Source organism: Thrips palmi, unplaced genomic scaffold (genome assembly GCF_012932325.1).
Source record: "Thrips palmi isolate BJ-2018 unplaced genomic scaffold, TpBJ-2018v1 HiC_scaffold_8, whole genome shotgun sequence".
Classification (NCBI taxonomy): domain Eukaryota; kingdom Metazoa; phylum Arthropoda; class Insecta; order Thysanoptera; family Thripidae; genus Thrips; species Thrips palmi.
Window position 1 is genome coordinate 4,916,173 of NW_023144635.1, and position 17,133 is coordinate 4,933,305.

At 62.8% G+C, this 17,133-nt stretch overlaps 1 protein-coding gene across 1 annotated transcript in view; it reads right to left on the bottom strand.

Moving 5' to 3' along the window:
* LOC117653087 (serine/threonine-protein kinase 32B) overlaps positions 1 to 17,133 on the bottom strand; it is a 61,394-nt gene that overhangs the window by 11,229 nt on the left and 33,032 nt on the right. Inside the window, exon 4 of the mRNA XM_034398459.1 lies at positions 8,933 to 9,092. Within this exon, the coding sequence (XP_034254350.1) occupies positions 8,933 to 9,092 (160 nt within the window). The remainder of the gene's footprint in view (positions 1 to 8,932; positions 9,093 to 17,133) is intronic.

Here is a 17,133-nt window from a genome sequence, read left to right on the forward strand (position 1 = left end):
CGCAGGTCGCGGCGTGCGCTCTCTCTGTCTCTCTCTCTCTCTCTGCCCTTCCTGGCGAGTCAGACTGTCATTCCCTGCGACGGCACTGACGTCTTCCCTGCTCCCCCTAACGTTAACGGTGTCTGCGACCTCGCCGAGCCGCGCGACGCGACGCGACCCGCCCAGGGGAACCGAAACAACTTCCAGGTTATTATGTTGATTATTTGGAAATATTGGGGATTATTTGAGCGCCGACCTCGGAAAGCTGTTAAAGTGTCGGAACATCAATATTGGTGACTTTGGGCAGCCACTGCGTCAAATTTAGTTGCGGTCATAGGCCTCCCTCGACGCCTTACTATTATGAAGACCCTACTCTTTCATGCCCCGCCTCGGGAAGGCTTTGACCGCTGATTGTTTGGAGCAGCGGCCCTCGCAAAATGGTCAAAAGTGAATGAATTTCAGAAAATTACCGTTTTTGCTGACTTTGAGCGGTCACTGCATCCAATTTAGTTGCGGTCAAAGGCCTCCCTCGACGCCTTACTATTATAAAGACCCTACTCTTTCATGCCCCGCCTCGGGAAGGCTTTGACCGCTGATAGTTTGGGAGCAGTAATCTCGCAAAAATAGTCAAAAGTGAATGAATTTCAGAAAATTACCGTTTTTGCTGACTTTGAGCGGTCACTGCATCCAATTTAGTTGCGGTCAAAGGCCTCCCTCGACGCCTTACTATTCTGAAGACCCTACTCTTTCATGCCCCGACTCGGGAAGGCTTTGACCGCTGATAGTTTGGGAGCAGTGGTCTCGCAAAAATGGTCAAAAATGATTGAATCCCCGAAAGTATGATTGTCATTTCATTGGATGATGTTGATTTTTTCACTGATTACCAACTAGACGTGCAATGATTATCTTGAGTTGGGTACCCCTTGCAAAAAAGGCTGAAAACAAAAATAAAAATAAGAAAGTGCGGTGGACCCTTTCGAAGGGTATTCGAATGTGTCGCCGGGTACAGAGGGGGGCTAGGCGGCCACGGTCTTCGCCTCCCACGGGACGGGACCAGAGCCAGCAGGCAGACCGAGCCGAGCCTTTCCGGGGCGAGCCGAGCTGCAGGGATCTGCGCGCAGAGCGGCGCGGAGGTACCGAGTCCTCGTCCTTCTCGTCCTTCTCGTCCTTCTCTCCGGGAGTCGCAAGCGGAGCGAGCCGGAGCAAGCGGAGCGCAGCAGTCCTCAGAGCCTCGCTGCACGCGGCGTATTAACGAGGACAGCCACTGCCAAAAGTTTTGTTCATCAAGTTAACGGCGGCGGAGGATTTACCTCCGAGCCGAAAATGTGGGCGTAGTCCTGCACGCGCCGTGGCGCCAGTGTAGTGGTGTCGCCACGCGGTACCGCCACCATAAACAACCTGCATATGGCATCGTTACTTCGCCATTATGACATAGCGACGCCGTTTTGTGCATGTGCTCGCTGCGTCTGTCTGTCTGTCTGTCTGTCTGAGTAAAGTATTACCGAGGTCGAAAGCCACTCCAAACTAAAATAAGCGGAGCGATGGCAACATATTCTCACAGTGCGTCGCATCGAGAGCCGCAAATACTAACGGGCTGGCTCGGCTGGACGCGAGGGCTCTCCAGTGCGGCCGCGAGAGCGAATGAGAGAGAAAGAGAGAGGGAACGAGGCCGAGTGAGGGAGGAACCAGGCACCACTGACCGACCGACCTCCCATTATTGCTCCCTTCCGCCGTCACGTGCAGGCTGGCAGGCCGGCTGGCCGGCAGGCCGCTCAGGGAGAGGGCGCCCGGCCGCGCCCAGCCGGCCGGCCTCTCTTCCTGGTCCTGCTAGGCCTGAGGCAGCCCGAGGCTGCACGCGAGTGGGCCGTCCGGCTAGTTTGGCGGACAAAGCAACAAAGCCGAGTTTTCGGGACACGACACGCACTGCCGCCGTCACTTACCCCGGCGTGGCCTTCCCTAGGGAAAGGCAGGCAAAGGCGACCCTCGACACCGCCACACTGCCACGCCACTGCTGGCCCTTGTTTGAAGGGGCGCGTGTCTGTTTAACTTTCTCACCGCGCGCAGGTTGCAGGCCGGGCCTTGCGCAGCCTTGCGGCCGTCCTGCGGGAGAGACACGCGGACAGACAGACAGGCGGACGGACGGACGGGTAGGCAGCCTCATCACGTCCCCGGCAGGGCTGGCAGGGCCGGCAGCAGGCAGCCATCCTGGCCGTGGGATGAAGATGCTGCCGAAATTAAGTTAATGCGCGAGGACACCCTGCCTCCCCCCTCCCCCTTTCTCTTCCGTTCGTTGGCACGAGGGCCTTCGCGAGGCCGGCGGTGTCTGCCGCTGCCGCTGCTGGAGCTAATGACGGGGTGACCGACCGATCCGCTCCACCGCGTCCCCGTCGGTCCCCGGACCGGGGTTTACTCGGGGTTCACTCGGGGTTTGCTCGGGGGTTGGCGGGGCTTCCCTCGGCCTCGGACGCGACGCAAGCCTCCTTCAAAGCGAGCGTTAATGAGACCAAATGAGCCAACCTGTGTGGTTTGCTCAGGCGATCGACCGGCCTGCTCCCTCACACACACACTGACGGACACACACACACACAAACAAACACACGCAGAGCATACCGCAGGGCCGCGACAACAAAACACAGTGCTACAAGCGTGCTCAAACACACACTGCGCACTTGGTATTACACACACACACGCACACGCGCGCGCGCGCACACACACCACACACACACACACACACACACACACACATCGGATGCGGGCTGCTGCGTTTGGCGGGTGTGGCTGTGCCCGGCGTTAGCAGTGGACCAGAAAGGCTAAACGGGCCAAAGGGCCAAACGAAAAAGGAAAAAGGCTTGTCGGTCCACTGGGTGGAAAATGCGCGAGAATAGCCCGCCATATTGGCGAGCGTCGCGCGCACCGTTATAAAAGACGCACAAATGAGTGACCCGTCAGAAAGAGGAGATTTTGGGTCTCTTTTTAGGTCAGCGGTGCTCTCGGAACGTCGGTCTGGAATCGCCCCAGTGCCATACAAACGAATAAACATGCAAAAGAAAAAGAAAAAATGGTGGAAATGGAAAAGAAAAGCAGACCTTGGCGATTTAGACACGCCGGCAGACGACACTGCGATCCGGGGACGGAAACGAGCCTTCTGTGGGAACAAGTGCAACAACAACAACAACAAACAAAGTTGTCTTGAAATCCAGGAGGGCGCGCAGCAGCCAGCGCAGTTTGCTATTGCGCTGCTCACCACACCAGCCACGCCAGCCACGGTGGGCCCCGGTTGTTAGTTGCGCCCCCCGCGGCCCCTCGCGGCCCCTCGCCCTCCGTCCACCCCTCTGGAGGGGTCTTCAATTTTACGCTCCAGTCTGCACAATCCTGCAGGAAACATGAGCTAGCACATTGCGCGCCCGCCCCCTCCCCCCTCCCCCTCTGTACAAGCGCCGCTGCTGCTGGTGTCTGTGTTCCATTAATGACCCCTCCCCCTCCCTCCACAGCGCGCTCCCTTTTTATTGCAATTTGACAACGTTTCCTCCCCTGCTCGCTGTTTTCGCGCGCCAAAGTGACCGTTCTCTAACATTAACGAGTTTTTCACTTGTTTCGTGATTTTTTTTTCCGTTTTTTTTTTCGCTTTTGTTTTGCGTCAGGCGAGACGACTGCCCTGCCGACCTGGTTTCAGTTGGTTCCAGAGGTTCCAGTGGCGGCACCGTGGCCGTGCAGGCCAGCATTACCACCACACCGTCGACCAGACAGGTCCGGTGGGCCGCCCCGCCGCCACTGCCACTCCATGGAGAGACAAGGGAAAAAGGCGAGCAGCAGACTCTGTCTCTCTCGCACTCATGGGGCGTCCCGTGTAGGTGCGAGAGAGACAGAGTGAATGAGAGTGCGGTACCGGTCGAGGCGAGGAGGCCAGCAAATAAACGGGTCGGCGCGGCCGCGGGGCACCGTCCGTTCTGCATCCACCCGCTACGCGCGCTACGCCGTGGACGCCATGGCCGGGACTGCATGGCCGGGACGGCCCGCCAAAGGCGGCCAAAGCCAAAGGCAGAAACAACGACAACAAAGAGGGCCTCCCAGCGGAAAAGAAAGGAAAGAAGAAAAGAAAACAGCCCACGGCAAGAGGATTATTGAATCACAGGGAAATGAGAGTTGAATCGTGAGAAACGAGGAGGGCTAATGAAAAGGCCCGGGATTTACACGGGTGCGATTTTGATTGAATTTGAGAGTTTCGGTGTGGTATATTGAATGAGAAAGTGACATTGGTTCGACGACTCTATTCCATTCCACGGCCCTGACAGAAGCGCGGAATCTCGAAAAAGAAATCGGTAAAGCGAAGTACATGACAATTTCGCCGGGGGAGGAAGCATTCGACTTGACTCCCCCACCCCCTTCCCCTCCGGCACTCCCCCACACGTCTTAACCCCTTACTCGGAACGCGGGCACCCTTCGCCCTCCGCCCTCTCAGGGCCGGCAGGGCGGCCACAAGCAAAGCGAAAAAGAAATAAGGGCGAGGAGGACGAGGGAGACCAACAGGAGCGGCGGCGGGGAGGGAAAAGGAATGATGAAAAACATGTTGAGGGCCAGTGAATGCCTGCCGGGCCGGGCGGGCCGCGCTGACGGATGAGAGAGATGGATGATGGGGGGACAGAGATTCCGTATTGAGTGGCGTGGAGAGCGCGGAGAGCGCGGAGAGGGCATTAGGGCGGCCCACTAGCCCCAGGCAGCACCGCCCGGCCGCCACGTACACCAGCAAATCCACCGAGAAGCCCAGGATTAAACCGGGCCCGGCTATTAAAGTCGCGTTCGTGTTTTGTCCACATTTCCAGCACAAGCTGGCTGATTCCGAGATTCGTTATCTTCGCTCTGTCTCACTTGCACTCATGTGGCGTCCCGTATGGGTGCGAGAGAGACAAAGAGTCGAAAGCGACTCTCGGAGTCAGTCTGCTGGATTCCCCTGTGCGTGGAACTGGAAATCCTCTCCGGCTACTTTCGGACCTACGCGGCGCGGCGGCCATCCTTCTGGTCGATGGCGGCGTGGGGCGGCGCACAGTGTGGCGTCCACGTCACGGGCGTGTGCGTGCGCGTGACACACGGCCGACCTGTGGAGCACGGGCGAGCATGGGGCGGTGCGGGCCAGCGCGACGAAAATTGAGCCGGCCGCCTCAAACACCAGCAAACACCCCCCGCGGCCAGTGGCATTATCCCGCGCGGCCTTCCTGCGTGCGAGCACGTCGAGGGCGTCGAGAACGACGAGGACGACGAGCACGACGAGGACGACGTCGAGGACGCCGAGGACGCCGTGGACGACAAGGACGCCGAGGACACCGAGGCCCCTACCTGTCCACGTCCACTAATTACCCCACCCACTAATTGTTGTGGGGTGAGCCTTGCCGTGACTTGCCTTGCCGCGCCACACGGGCCCCACGCTGAGGGCCCCGGAGGGCCCCACTAGCGCTGCAGAGAGACGAGGCACCGCCAACGTCTCAACTTTCATCACGCCCCAGTCTTTAGAAATCACTTTCGAGCGAGACAAGCGCGGCCCACTGGAAGCTGCAGTTTAATTTGGCATCTCCGTGCGCGGAACACGGCCCGTCGGCCTCACTTTCCCTCGCGCGGACTACACTGTGGGGGAAGGGCCGAGGAAGAGGCGCGGCGCCAGTCAAGATTACGAGCACGACGGCGGCAAGGCCTGCCCGACCATCCGTTTACCCAAGGCAGGCGACGAGGCGTCGCACATGGACTTGAAACGTATCGCGATCACTGAGACCGCGCACGCACACACACGCAATCAGACACACACGCGAGAAAAGTTTGCTCATCAGCGTCGTCGTCGGCGTCCTCGTTCGACAGGACGTGACAACACGGCGAGGGCGGCTCGGCTTCTCTCTCGCCTCAAAAACGAGGCCGCCGAAGGACCGAAGGACCGAAGGGGGGCAGGCGGGCGGGAAGGCCAGGCCGGGGCGTTGACTCTGAGGGGGAGGGCGGTCGATGGAGTGCCTATTCCCACAGGACGTGATCCACACCGCGCTCATTAAGGCGATGTGCAGGAACACAAGGTCGCCCACGGCATCCCGTCGCCGCCACGCCCTAGCGAGCCCCGCGCTCGCCCGCGCTGCTCGAACGTCGAAAACGAAAAGAGCAACAACACCGTGCTTCTCCTGTTATGGCCCGCCGGGCTGCGCGTCGAGCGCGGAAGCGTGCGCGCTGCGCGCGTTCACAGACGTTGTTTGTTTTGGTCGCTGCGCGCTTCCATTTTCCCGCCACGGCGCCGGGCGGCCGGGACGCCTGCAGCACCCTGCAACGCCCCCCGGGGCCCGGCAAGGCAGGTGTGGGCTCGGGGAGGGGCGCGGCGCGGCGGAAGGGGCCCTACATGCCAGAACGAAATTCCAGGAAATGAAGGCTACCCCCTGCAGCGCGCCCAGGAAAACACGAGTACGACGGTGCCTCCGGTGCCTGGTTTGTTGCGGTGCTTGCTGGTACAGTACCCGCCAGCACAGCCTCGAAATCCTCGGCCCGCGTGTGACGTGGAGGGAGCGTCGACGAACCAACGCTCATCCCATCTTTAGTTCCTCCTAGCCTAACCCAAGTCAGTACTCAGTCAAAATTGCGACGTGTCCGGTTGAAAAGGGGGAGGGGGAGGATAGGCTCTTAAAAGCGTCCTTTATTGGTGGGAAAGGGAGAAAGACGGAGCGAAAAATTCCCCGCTTGCCGATTATTGCTCGCGGCGTGCAGACCGCGACGCATTCCTCCAGCCTTTGCTTTCCCCGCGGCTCATCGCCTTCATCACCAGTTGGAGAGAGCGAAAAAAGAGGGAGAGGGGGGAGGACGAGGAGAGAAGGAGAGAGAGTGCGATTTGTCGAGAACGCTGCCAAGCGGCTGAGACGCGCAGGCCCGAGGCCCGGCCAGGTCGCACCACCATCAGCATTCCGGCCTCATCAGCCTCCTCCAGGAATGCGTGGCGAGGCGTGTCCTCCGCATCCTCGTCCTCGCGAGGCTCGACGGCGACGGCGTCCCCGCGGCGTCCCTGCGTCTTCGGCGAGGTGCACATCACGTGTTTGGGGCTTTACCCGTTGTGAGCACGGCCCGGCCCGCTCGAGCGGGGAGGCTGGGTTTGTCATCGCCGAGCGCGCCAACTGTCTCATGTAAATCAGCTGCTTCGTACACCGGGTGGAGCGCGTCGGCCGAAACTCGCCAATATTATTTTTGCCGCGACGGCGAGCGCGCGCGCGGGGCTTGCAGAGTAATTAATTAATAATCGCAGCCAGATAACGGAGAACGCGCGGGGTGTTACCTTACAAAACAAAAAGTCAGCACCGTGTGTGTGCGAGACGGAGTGCGAGAATCGAGCCTGCGCGAGGTAAGCGTCTGTGTGTGGAGCAGGTTGGGGGTGGGGGAGGGGGGTATTTGTGAGGAGAGCAGGGGTGTGTGTGTGCCGTGGAGTGCGAGAGGAGCAGGCTTGTGTGAGGCGAGCTCGCCCTGCCTGCAGGGCCCTGCCTGCTTACTGCGCGCCGCCCAAGCGGTAGGCTCGTCCTCTCTCTCGCACTCGTGGGGCGTCTCGCGGCGGTGCGAGAGAGAGGGCGCGAGGATCCGCAGGCAAGGCGGGCACTCGCATTGCGGGTTTCGCTGGCTCGGCTGGCTCGGCTGCGGGGATTCCGCAGAGCTTGTTCACAGTCATAAATTACTTTTTATGGTGCAGCGCTTCTCCTTTGCACACGGAATGACGGGGCCTCTTATCTCGCGAGGAACATGTTCAGTGCCCGCGGCCCGATAGCCCACACGCCCCGCCCCGCGCGCCCCGCACCCACACTGGAAACGGTTTAGCGAGCGCCAGAGCGCACCAACTTTCCCAGCGGACTGATTAGAACCCCGTTTTTATTGTGTTGCGACACAGCTTTTTAAAAACGGCGAGGCGCATGAAAACTATTCGAAACGCCGCCCCGCGCCACGCACCCCGACTGCTCAGATAATGGAGCGATAGCGCTATCAGTCGGGCTGTTTAAATCAATAAATAACTAGCGCGCATTCCGCGCGCCGCGCCGCGGTGCAGTTCCAGTCCAGAGAGGCCCTCGCAGTGGCGGCCCTCGTGGCGTAATGCGAAACGCCAACCAAATTGGAATTTAATGCCGGCTGCCCGGCTTGTTTACCCGATTGATCTTCATGACGGATGGGCTCGCGGCCGGGGCGGGGCGGGGTGGGGCGGGGTGGGGCGGGGCGGGGTGGGGCGAGGCGGGGCGGGGCTGATTTATATCATTTCCTTTCCGAGGGTCCGCCGGTCCGCCATCGGGGTCGTGTTTGCCGAGGTTCCGCGTTCCGTGCTCCTCCGCCGCCCCAGATGGAAATGCCCTTGCCTAGCGCGGCAGCTCGGTGTAGAGCCTGGCGGGGTGCGGCAGTGTGCCTCCTCTCCAGCCCCAAGCGCGGACCCCAGGCTGCTAATCCAGAGGGAAGGCCAGGGTGTCCCGGCCAGTCGGCTTGGTCAAGGTCAAGGCCATTAAGGTGCAATGGCGCCTCGAAAAAAAAGCAACACGAAGAACGGACACCAAAATGCACGCGCGAGTGAGTGTTAATGTAGTTATTAGCGTGTTTTATGGTTCGCAGGAGTTGATATTTGTTCTGATCGGCGTGTTATGTGGTACTCGTGATTGGCGTTTAGGAAGGGAGTTAACCACACAGCCTCGGCTACAGGCTACACTGGGAGGACAAAACAAGTACGGAGCAAGTCTGGGCAACAATTTGTCTGGACTTGCTAACAACGGAAGTTCCGTACTTGTTTTCCTCTTGACCCAAGCCATTTCAAGACAAGTTACACGACTTCACTGGGAAACGCAAGCACGGACGTTTCGTACTTTTTTCCCCGTCGTCGTGCGCCTCCAACTCCATTCCTCTGTACGTTTCTCGTTACAAAAGTACGGCATTTTTTTTTTAAAAAAAAGAAAGAAAAACAAAGTGTGGTTGGACTCACCTGTGCACCACGTGCATGACCTGCAGGTAGTCCAGGGCCAGGGCCAGCTCGCAGATGTAGAGCTTGACGCACTCCTCGGAGAAGGGCACGTCGTGCATCACGTGGTAGCGCAGGTCGCCGCCGAGCAGCAGGTCCGACACGATGAACAAGTCCTCTTCGTCTGCAACACACACCGCCTCCCTTTTATTCTCCCGCCGCTAACGAGGTGCTCATTTGGCACGAGGAAAATTAAGCTTTGCCAGCCTTATCGTTATGTGCGGCACTTTATTTAAAAGGCCCTCGACGAAAAAAAACACGACGATCGCGCACCGCCGCGTCGCGTCCCCCGGGGCCGCGCCAGGGGCACCCAGAGGCAGGGCCGAGGGTCGAGGGCCACCCTTATTGCTGAGTTCAAAGGGAGCGTCCCCTACACTCTCCAGGTAGTTAATTACCCCGTAATGAGGCCATTCGTTTCGCTAATCTAACGCAGAGGACTGGGCCGCCTAGGAGCAGGACAAGGCCCACTCCTCCGCCCGGCCGCCGTCGTCGGCCACCGTCTTGCCCAGCGTCTCGCCGCCACCATCCGCTGTTGAAAAATGTCGACGCTAGTTTCAGCACGCCCCCACGCTCACTGCCCGACGGGGGGGCTGCTGGTGGGATTTCCTTCCGCGGCCGAACAACAACAACAACAACAATAGAAACTCAGCAGGCCGCCGGAAAGACGCGGAAAGCCGCCCGCTGGGCGCTGCCACTTCCCGCTTCTCGGATATTGGCTCGCCGAAAAGTGGATGTGGCATTGGCCGGCATTGCCGCACCTGCCACAACGCCGTGTTCCTGATTGATGCCCCCTCCCACTCCCACCTCCTTTCTTTCTCCGCCCCCAACAACAAACACCCCTGCTGGCGGCCCGGCGGCCTGGCGGCGCGCCCCAGGTGGGGGTCCGGCACAACGCCACGTAGGAAATTGAAGCATGAGACAATTTCCCCCGAAGACCGACGGGCCCAAAGTTTCATCACTTTCCCCAACGCTTTTGTCGGTTGCCGGCGCAGGGTTCGAGCGAAGGCTACGCGAGGGTCCGTCCGAGCATGCGGCTCCCCCGTCTAAGCCTCCCCCTCCCCCGCCGCTCCGCCGCTCCGCCGCCGCCCGGCCCGCTAAGCCGCACCGTAGCTCATTTAATCATTTGGCGGAAGTACCCGCTCCACCGCCCCCCAAAAGTTGGCCGTCGGCAATAAGAAAGGGCAGCAGGGCGAGCGGCGAAGTTTGCGTTCTGTCGAAGGTTTCCACTGGTCGCTGCGGATGAGCCGGAAGAGCGCGCCCCTTCGCTGCCGCGATGCTGGTTGGCTGGTGCGTGCGTCACGCCGGAGTGGGCGTCGTTGTCTGGTGCGTGGCTACGCCATGCTACGCCACTGTACGCCACGCTAGACCTGTTGATCTAATGCTGGACCTGTTGATAGGCACTGCCTGGCTCCGCGCCCGCCCCGCCCCCGCCCCGCTGGCACGCAACGCACCACGGCCCGCCGAGCGCGCCGAGCGCGCCGAGCGCGCCGAGCGCGCCGAGCGCGCCAAGCGAACGGACGGATTGAAACAAAGTTGCGGCGGACAATGTTTCGCTTGCCTGCCGATGCGTGGCGCCGTGGCGCAGCGTGCCGCTGGGGCATCCGAGCCATCCCAGGCGCAAAGTTTGCTTTCGCGCCAGTTCGGCCCTGCAGCTGATGCCCCGGCCGGCTGCTGAGCAGAAGAGCGCCGTTAACGCGAGGGAAAGTCCGCGGAATAAGTTTCAGCGATCGTAATGACTGAAACTGGAACCGCCTCCAGGCTGGAGGCTCCAGTGAGCTTCCACAGCCAGGCTGCCAGTGTGCCAGGCTCCAGCGAGCCCCGGTCGGGCCACAGCTGGCTCGGCCTGCACCGCGCAGCCTGTCCAGACGTCACCCTCCCCGTCTCTCTCCCTCGCGGCCAAATGATGAATTGCCGCCCCCAGCGGATGACGGACAGGGAAAAAACAACAGCAAATGAAGCATCAAATAACACGCAAAGTGCGTCCCAGTCATTATAACCCCTCACAACTCCTGACACTTTATCCACCGCCCCGTCCGTCCCCCTCTCCCAACTTTTGTCAATTTCATTATTACCAAGTCAATCAGAAACTTTTTCATCTTTTTTGCAGAAAGAAATAAAGCAAATGATTCGATTTCGCGGGCCGTCGTGTCCTCTTGCAGCTTTCTTTAGGTGACGTTTAATTTACAAGGCAAAGAGTGATTTAAGGGGCTCATCAGGGCGAGGAGGACTGTTCGACGAGTCTGACACGTCAAACGTTGCACGGGAGACGTGCACCCACCGCCCTCGTTTTTCCACAAGCCGTGTACCCAAACAATGGCAACACATTTGTCCACCTCATTTCATCGTTTCATTGTTTTTGCCGGTTTTTGCTGCCGATTCAGAAATTATTACTTTGTGAACTGTTTGGACACGTTGTTTGCCCGCCGGCCGGGTGGTTGAGGTCTCTATCAAAATGGGCGGCGCGAAAGGCGCAAAAAGGGTAAAAAGCGAGCGGCGCTTGTCGGCGTCACCCGGCGACGCTCGCATCGTTCCGCCTCATTTTTCATCCCCCGCAGGGGGAGGGGGGCAGTTCTCCCCCTCGCTGCGGCGGTGTGGCGGCGGCGAGAATGCCCCGGCCGCTCTTTTGTTGCCTTTTGTTGGCCGTTGAAAGAAACGGACGGCGCTGGCCGATGGCTGCCGATGGCTGAGCCGAACGCGCCAATTAGCTCGCGAGTTGCAATTACCGGCCGTGGGGCCGTCGGGGCGTGGCCGGGGCGTGGCTGCGGCCTGGAGAATGGGACTGCCAGCGCCGGGCTTTAGTCACAGCCCCGAAGGTGCCCGAAGGCTGCCCAGGGCTGCCCAAGGCCCCAAAACAACACAATTCCTCTCCCCCTCCCTTCCCAAGGCATTTCTCCTCTCCGCGTATCCGCGACGCCCCCCCCCCCCAGCCGCCCCCATTGTTCGGCACGGCGTTGACACGGCGACGGGGCCGCGCTCGCCGCGCTGCGGGTTTTCCGAACTAGGCGACTCGGCAAAACAACAAAGGAGCGGCAGATAAAAAGGAACCGGAATGGAGTGGTGAAATAGCCTTGGCCAGCCCGCGCAGCCCGCGCCAGTCGAACCGGTTCATGCCGGGGGTAGCGCGGCACACCCATGGACGGCCCCGGCAAGGTGCGTCACTCCCACCGCGACGCCTGCCGAGCGAGACGGACTGAGAGAGAGAGGCACTGGCGATGATTTCGCGTCCTCCGTTCTGGCGGCGTCGGCGGCGTCCCCTCGCTGGACGGTTCATTGGCCCGGCAGAATAAATATTGAGACGCCCCGCTGCCGCCGAGCCGGCCTTACAGACCCTCAATCATATGCAAATCGAATACTACGGCCGGCGGCGGCGGGGGCAGCGGGGGCTGAAAGAGGCCGAGGGCCGCTCATGAAGGGCCTGCCCGCCGAGCACGCCGAGCACGCCGAGCACCACAAGGTCGCCGTCCTCGTCCTCCCGCAGTGCTGCCACTGCCCCACACGCAGCGGGGCACGTCGCCAGCGCCGCCAGCGCCCCGGGCCCAGATCGCATTCCTAGAATGAGTGAGCACTGGCAGCCTCCTCCAGGACGACCTCCAGGACGGCTGCTGTCTCGGGGGCTAGATTAGTGCAGCAGATCGCACCGACGACCGCGAGCAACAGTTGGCGCTGGCCGCGGCCGCCAAGGCCCAGTGCGTACTCCCAACGAGCTTGGTCAGCGCAGGACCGCCGCCACTCCCCGTGACTGTCGCCGCGATGGGGGTCGCCGCGACGGGGGGCGGCCCGCGACGCAGCAGGGTGCAGGACAGCCCCGCGCCGCCCCCGACGCCGCCCCCCGCGCCACCCCTGCGCGGGCCCCAGCTGCTGCCAGCGAGGTGAGCACTGAGCAGCCGGCGGCTGTTAGGCCGCGGGGCTGTTAACGTTACTGCTGGCGTCGTTTCGCAACCGCCAACTGCGGCGCCAAGTTACCGGGCGCCTCATCGTGGGTCACTAACTTCAGCCGGCGTCTCCCCGCACCGCGCCGCGACGCCACGCCGCCACGCCGCGCACCGCCAAATGGTTCACCAGCCACCGCTCCCCGCAGGTGACGACGCCGGACTCGTCCCTGGCCGACGTGGACTCGGGCAGTGTGGTGGCCGCGGCCTCGGCGCGCAGTACCGGTGCCCCCGCGGCCTCGGCCCTGGCCTGGCGGCGTCCTCGGCCCGAGCGCGACGACGGCCGCGACGAGGCCAAGGCCGTGCAGACGAAGCAGGTACTGGTGTTGCCGCCGCCGCCCGAACGCGGATCGCATTTTTCGCCGGCCCCGACGCTTATTCAAATGAGGGCACTGCCTGTCACTGGCGAGGCGAGGCGAGGCGCGACGGGCGCGACGCGCAGGCTTGACTAAGAAATATTGCCTGGAAGGCGACGAGGAGAGCCGGGCGAAATAATTAAAAGAAGAGCTCTTGCAGGCTTTAATTAACCCCCAGGACAACTTGCCGGTTCGACCAGCGCCAGGGCCGCCATCATTCTTCCGCGCGGTGGCGGGGCGTGGCGGAGCGCGGCGGCGCGCGGAACCCACCTATTGAATCTCACTTGAGTAGAGCACCTCCTCCAACGGGAGAAACTTCGCTGCGGGAGGAGGCCGCCCGTTACAGAGAGCTTGCAGCGTGCGCCTGATTTGTCACAGTGGAGTTGTTGAAACCGCCATACGCCTCGCCTCGCGCTCCGCCGCTCGGGCGCTCCGGTGCCACTCTCCGACTCGGGGCCCCGCCGCCCACTTTTAAAAACTTTTCCTACAATTTGCGCGGCGCCGCCGGCAGCGCTGCCCGCCCGACTAACTGCTCTCTCCTGCAAGTCCCCGAGTCCCGGCCTGGAAGACGGAGATGCCCTTGGCCACCGCGGCCACCAGTCTCTGTCTCCCTCGCGCCACTTTGGCCGACCGAACGCGACCAGAGCGAGCAGGACGACGCGACCTTGCCGTCGGCATGCCGACACCACAACGTGCAGGCCGCGGCCGCGCGACACTTAAACGCTCGTTCTTTTGTCGCGTTTTCACGCCCCGCCGTGCCGCCCCGGCATGTCGCCGCGCTGTCTCTCTCGCACCCCCGCGGCTCGCCCCGTGAGTGCGACGGCGACAGAGCGACGAGAGTCCCCGGGAACATGCCCGCTAATGAGCATGGAGTCCCAGGCCCAGCCGGCCCAGCACCCTGCCCGGCCCAGCAGAGTCTGATTAACGAGCTCCCAGAGGTTGCCCGAGGTTCCGCGAGGTTCCCCGAGGTGGCACACTGTGGGGCCGAGAGCCGAAAGCGACCTGGAAACGAGGTCGGCCGGCCAGTGCTGCCAACGCCAGTCCGACGCCAGGCCGGCCTTGTTCGCTGCGAATGCGGTTCCCAGTGCAGTGCTGTGGGTTGGCAGCACTGGCGGGAACGCGACCACCGTAAATCACTCTTTGACTCATGCCGTCGTGCGGCCGTCTGGCGTGCAAGGGAACAAGTTGCTTTAGTACAGTCGGCACCCGAATTACGTCGCAGAAAAGTTTGCGCTCCGCTCCGTTGTTGTCCGAGGACTTCCCTCACCGCCGCGGCGGCCGTGGCCTGCAGGTTCGCTTCCGGCACCGCAGCTCGCCGCGACGCTGTGGCTTCGGCGCGGGGGGCGGGGAGGACGAGGGGCCCTGGGGGCGCTCCTGGGGGCAGCGCTGCCACCGCAGCTCGGCCTGCGCCTCTAGGAACGCGGGCCCGGCGGCCCCACGGCCGCCCGCGCCCTCCGTCCTCAAGGAGGTGGAGAAGACCACGTCCGTGCCGGGCTCGTCGCTGTACCCCACCACCAGCTCCGAGTGCGCGTGGTCGCCGTCCTCGCCGGAACGGTGCCTGTCCACGTCGCCGAGGAGCACGGGGCCGCCGCCGTCCGAGGCGCCGTCGCCGGCCTCGGACTCGGTGGAGCAGACGCTGCGGCAGGCCGTCGAGACCCTGCTGGACGGCCAGTCCCTCTCCAGCACCATCGGCACGGTGCTGGCGCCCGAGAGGCCGGCCCGGCCGCCCGACCCTCCCTCGGCCAGCAGCTCCACCCAGGACGCCGCCAAGGACTTGGACACGGCCACCTTCACGTTCTGCGGCGGCAGCGAGGGCCCCGACAGCGGGCACAGCACTTTCATTGACGCGGGCGGTCAGCGGCCAGGTGAGCAGACCACAATGCCCTTGGTGGCACAAAAACGCACGCCCCTCCAAGTTGGCCGTGGGGCTGGCCGGGTTGGCGCGGGCCGAGCGCACTGGAGCGAAGAAGGATCAACTTGGCCGGCCAGACCGCAGTCCGCAGTCTCGGGCGCGCTTAGTTTGACCTTCCAAGATGACGACTTGCCAACTTCTCTATCATCGACCGCGGCCCGGCCTATTCGCCCTTTACGCGCCCCGAGTCCTTGGAGGATTCTCCTATTATTCTCTCTTTTTCTTCTTTCGACTGGCACTTTACGGATTGCTGCGTGCTGACCTCAGCGAAAGAGGGATGGCCAGACAGTAGCCCGACCCCTCTTCTTTACCTCCTCCTCGCCCAGGTGGTGCTGAAGGCCCCAGCGGCCCCAGCGGCCCCGCAACCCCCTTCGCGCCCGGCCGGCGGGGCCTCCTAGCCAAAGGGGGTGTCTGCCACTCGGCCCCCGCCGCCACCCCCGCCGCCCCCACCAGGTGCCACGCGCCGCCACCAGCGGCCGCGCCGCCGACACCACCGCAGCAGGGACAAGAGCCTTCCCACCGTGTCACGGACACCTACGAGCGCTGCCTGCCCCTCAACGTGAGCGGCTCATCCACTGCCACAAGGTGAGACGGCCCTGCTTGGTGTGTGGCGGAGCGGCAACCCCTCACGGCGTGTCGGGTCAACTTGCTTTGTCCGCTCCAGCGCGCTGCCCGAGGAGGGCACCAGCAACGACCTCGGCCTCGGCGTCTCCACCCAAGTCTCCCGCACCATCCTGGACCGGCGCGCCAAGTCCACGACGCTGTGCTTCGAGCTGGTGCCGGCCGAGACAGCGCTGCCCAGCACGGCGTCCACGCAGGCGCGGGGCTGCGGCGGGGAAGCACAGGAGAACGCCACCGTCGACGGAGACGCCGCGGGGGACGACGCCACAGAGGACGGCGACGACGAGGAGTCCTGGAAGACGGAGGGCGCGGTGCTGGCCGCCGCGCGGTCGCAGCCCAGTGTGTGCGCGTCGTCCGCCGGGGCCCCGTCGGCCAGGGCCACGCCGCCAGTGTCCTCCCTGCAGCTGCCGCCCGTGCGCATGCTGCGCGACGACCAGCTCTTCTTCGCGAGGGTCACGGCCGTGGCGGGGCGCGGCAGCAGCGGCGCGTGCGGCGGCCCCGGCGAGGCGCAGTACCAGGTGCTGGTACAGGGCGCCGTCCTGTCCCGCTCCATCCCGGTGCAGACCTCGTCCAGTCTGCAGCAGCAGGAGCCGGCCGCCGTGGAGCCGCAGCGACGCGCGCGCAAGGTGCAGACGGACTGGGTGGCGGCGTGCGCCTGGATGCCGCCCGTCGTCGAGAAGACCGTCATCTACACGCGCTCGGTGAGGGGGAACCAGGGTGGGGCACGCTCAAGATTAAACGCAGTGGCCGCCAACCATGATTTTCACTCATTTGTCACCGTTTTCACTAGAAAGAGACATCGAGACACTTCTGAATCGCTCCTCTGAGGCCAAACGAATGATGCCTTTCCTGTTGTCACCAGCGCCGCCTCGCCCGCGCGCCGCGGCCCACGTCGGCCCCGGAGCAGCGCAGCCAGTCGCCCATCCCCCGCAGCCGGCCGCCGCCGCCCGCCGCGCACCAGAAGTGCTTCGTGGACCACCCCTACGGGTACGCCGTCGCGCCCCGCAGTCTCATTCCAAGGGACCGCTTCGTCGCTGTCTCTCTCGCACTCAGGCGCCGCCCCATGTGTGCGAGAGAGACAGCGTGCCCGTTGCGGTCCCACCGAATGTGCCTTTCCTTTGCAGGGCAGCCTCTTTGGCGCTGCCGGCACAAAGGCGGGCGCGCGCGGCCCGAATGTGAGTCCACCGCACCAACGGCCCCTCCACGGCCTGCTCCAGGCCTGGTGCTGCAATATGATGCCGGGTTTTTATTGTGGCCCCCTCGGCCCTTCTCCGCGACCTACCCCATTGTCCCGCGATATTGTTGCAGGCGCGGCCCGCCGGCCCCTCCGGCCGCCCCGGCCGCCCC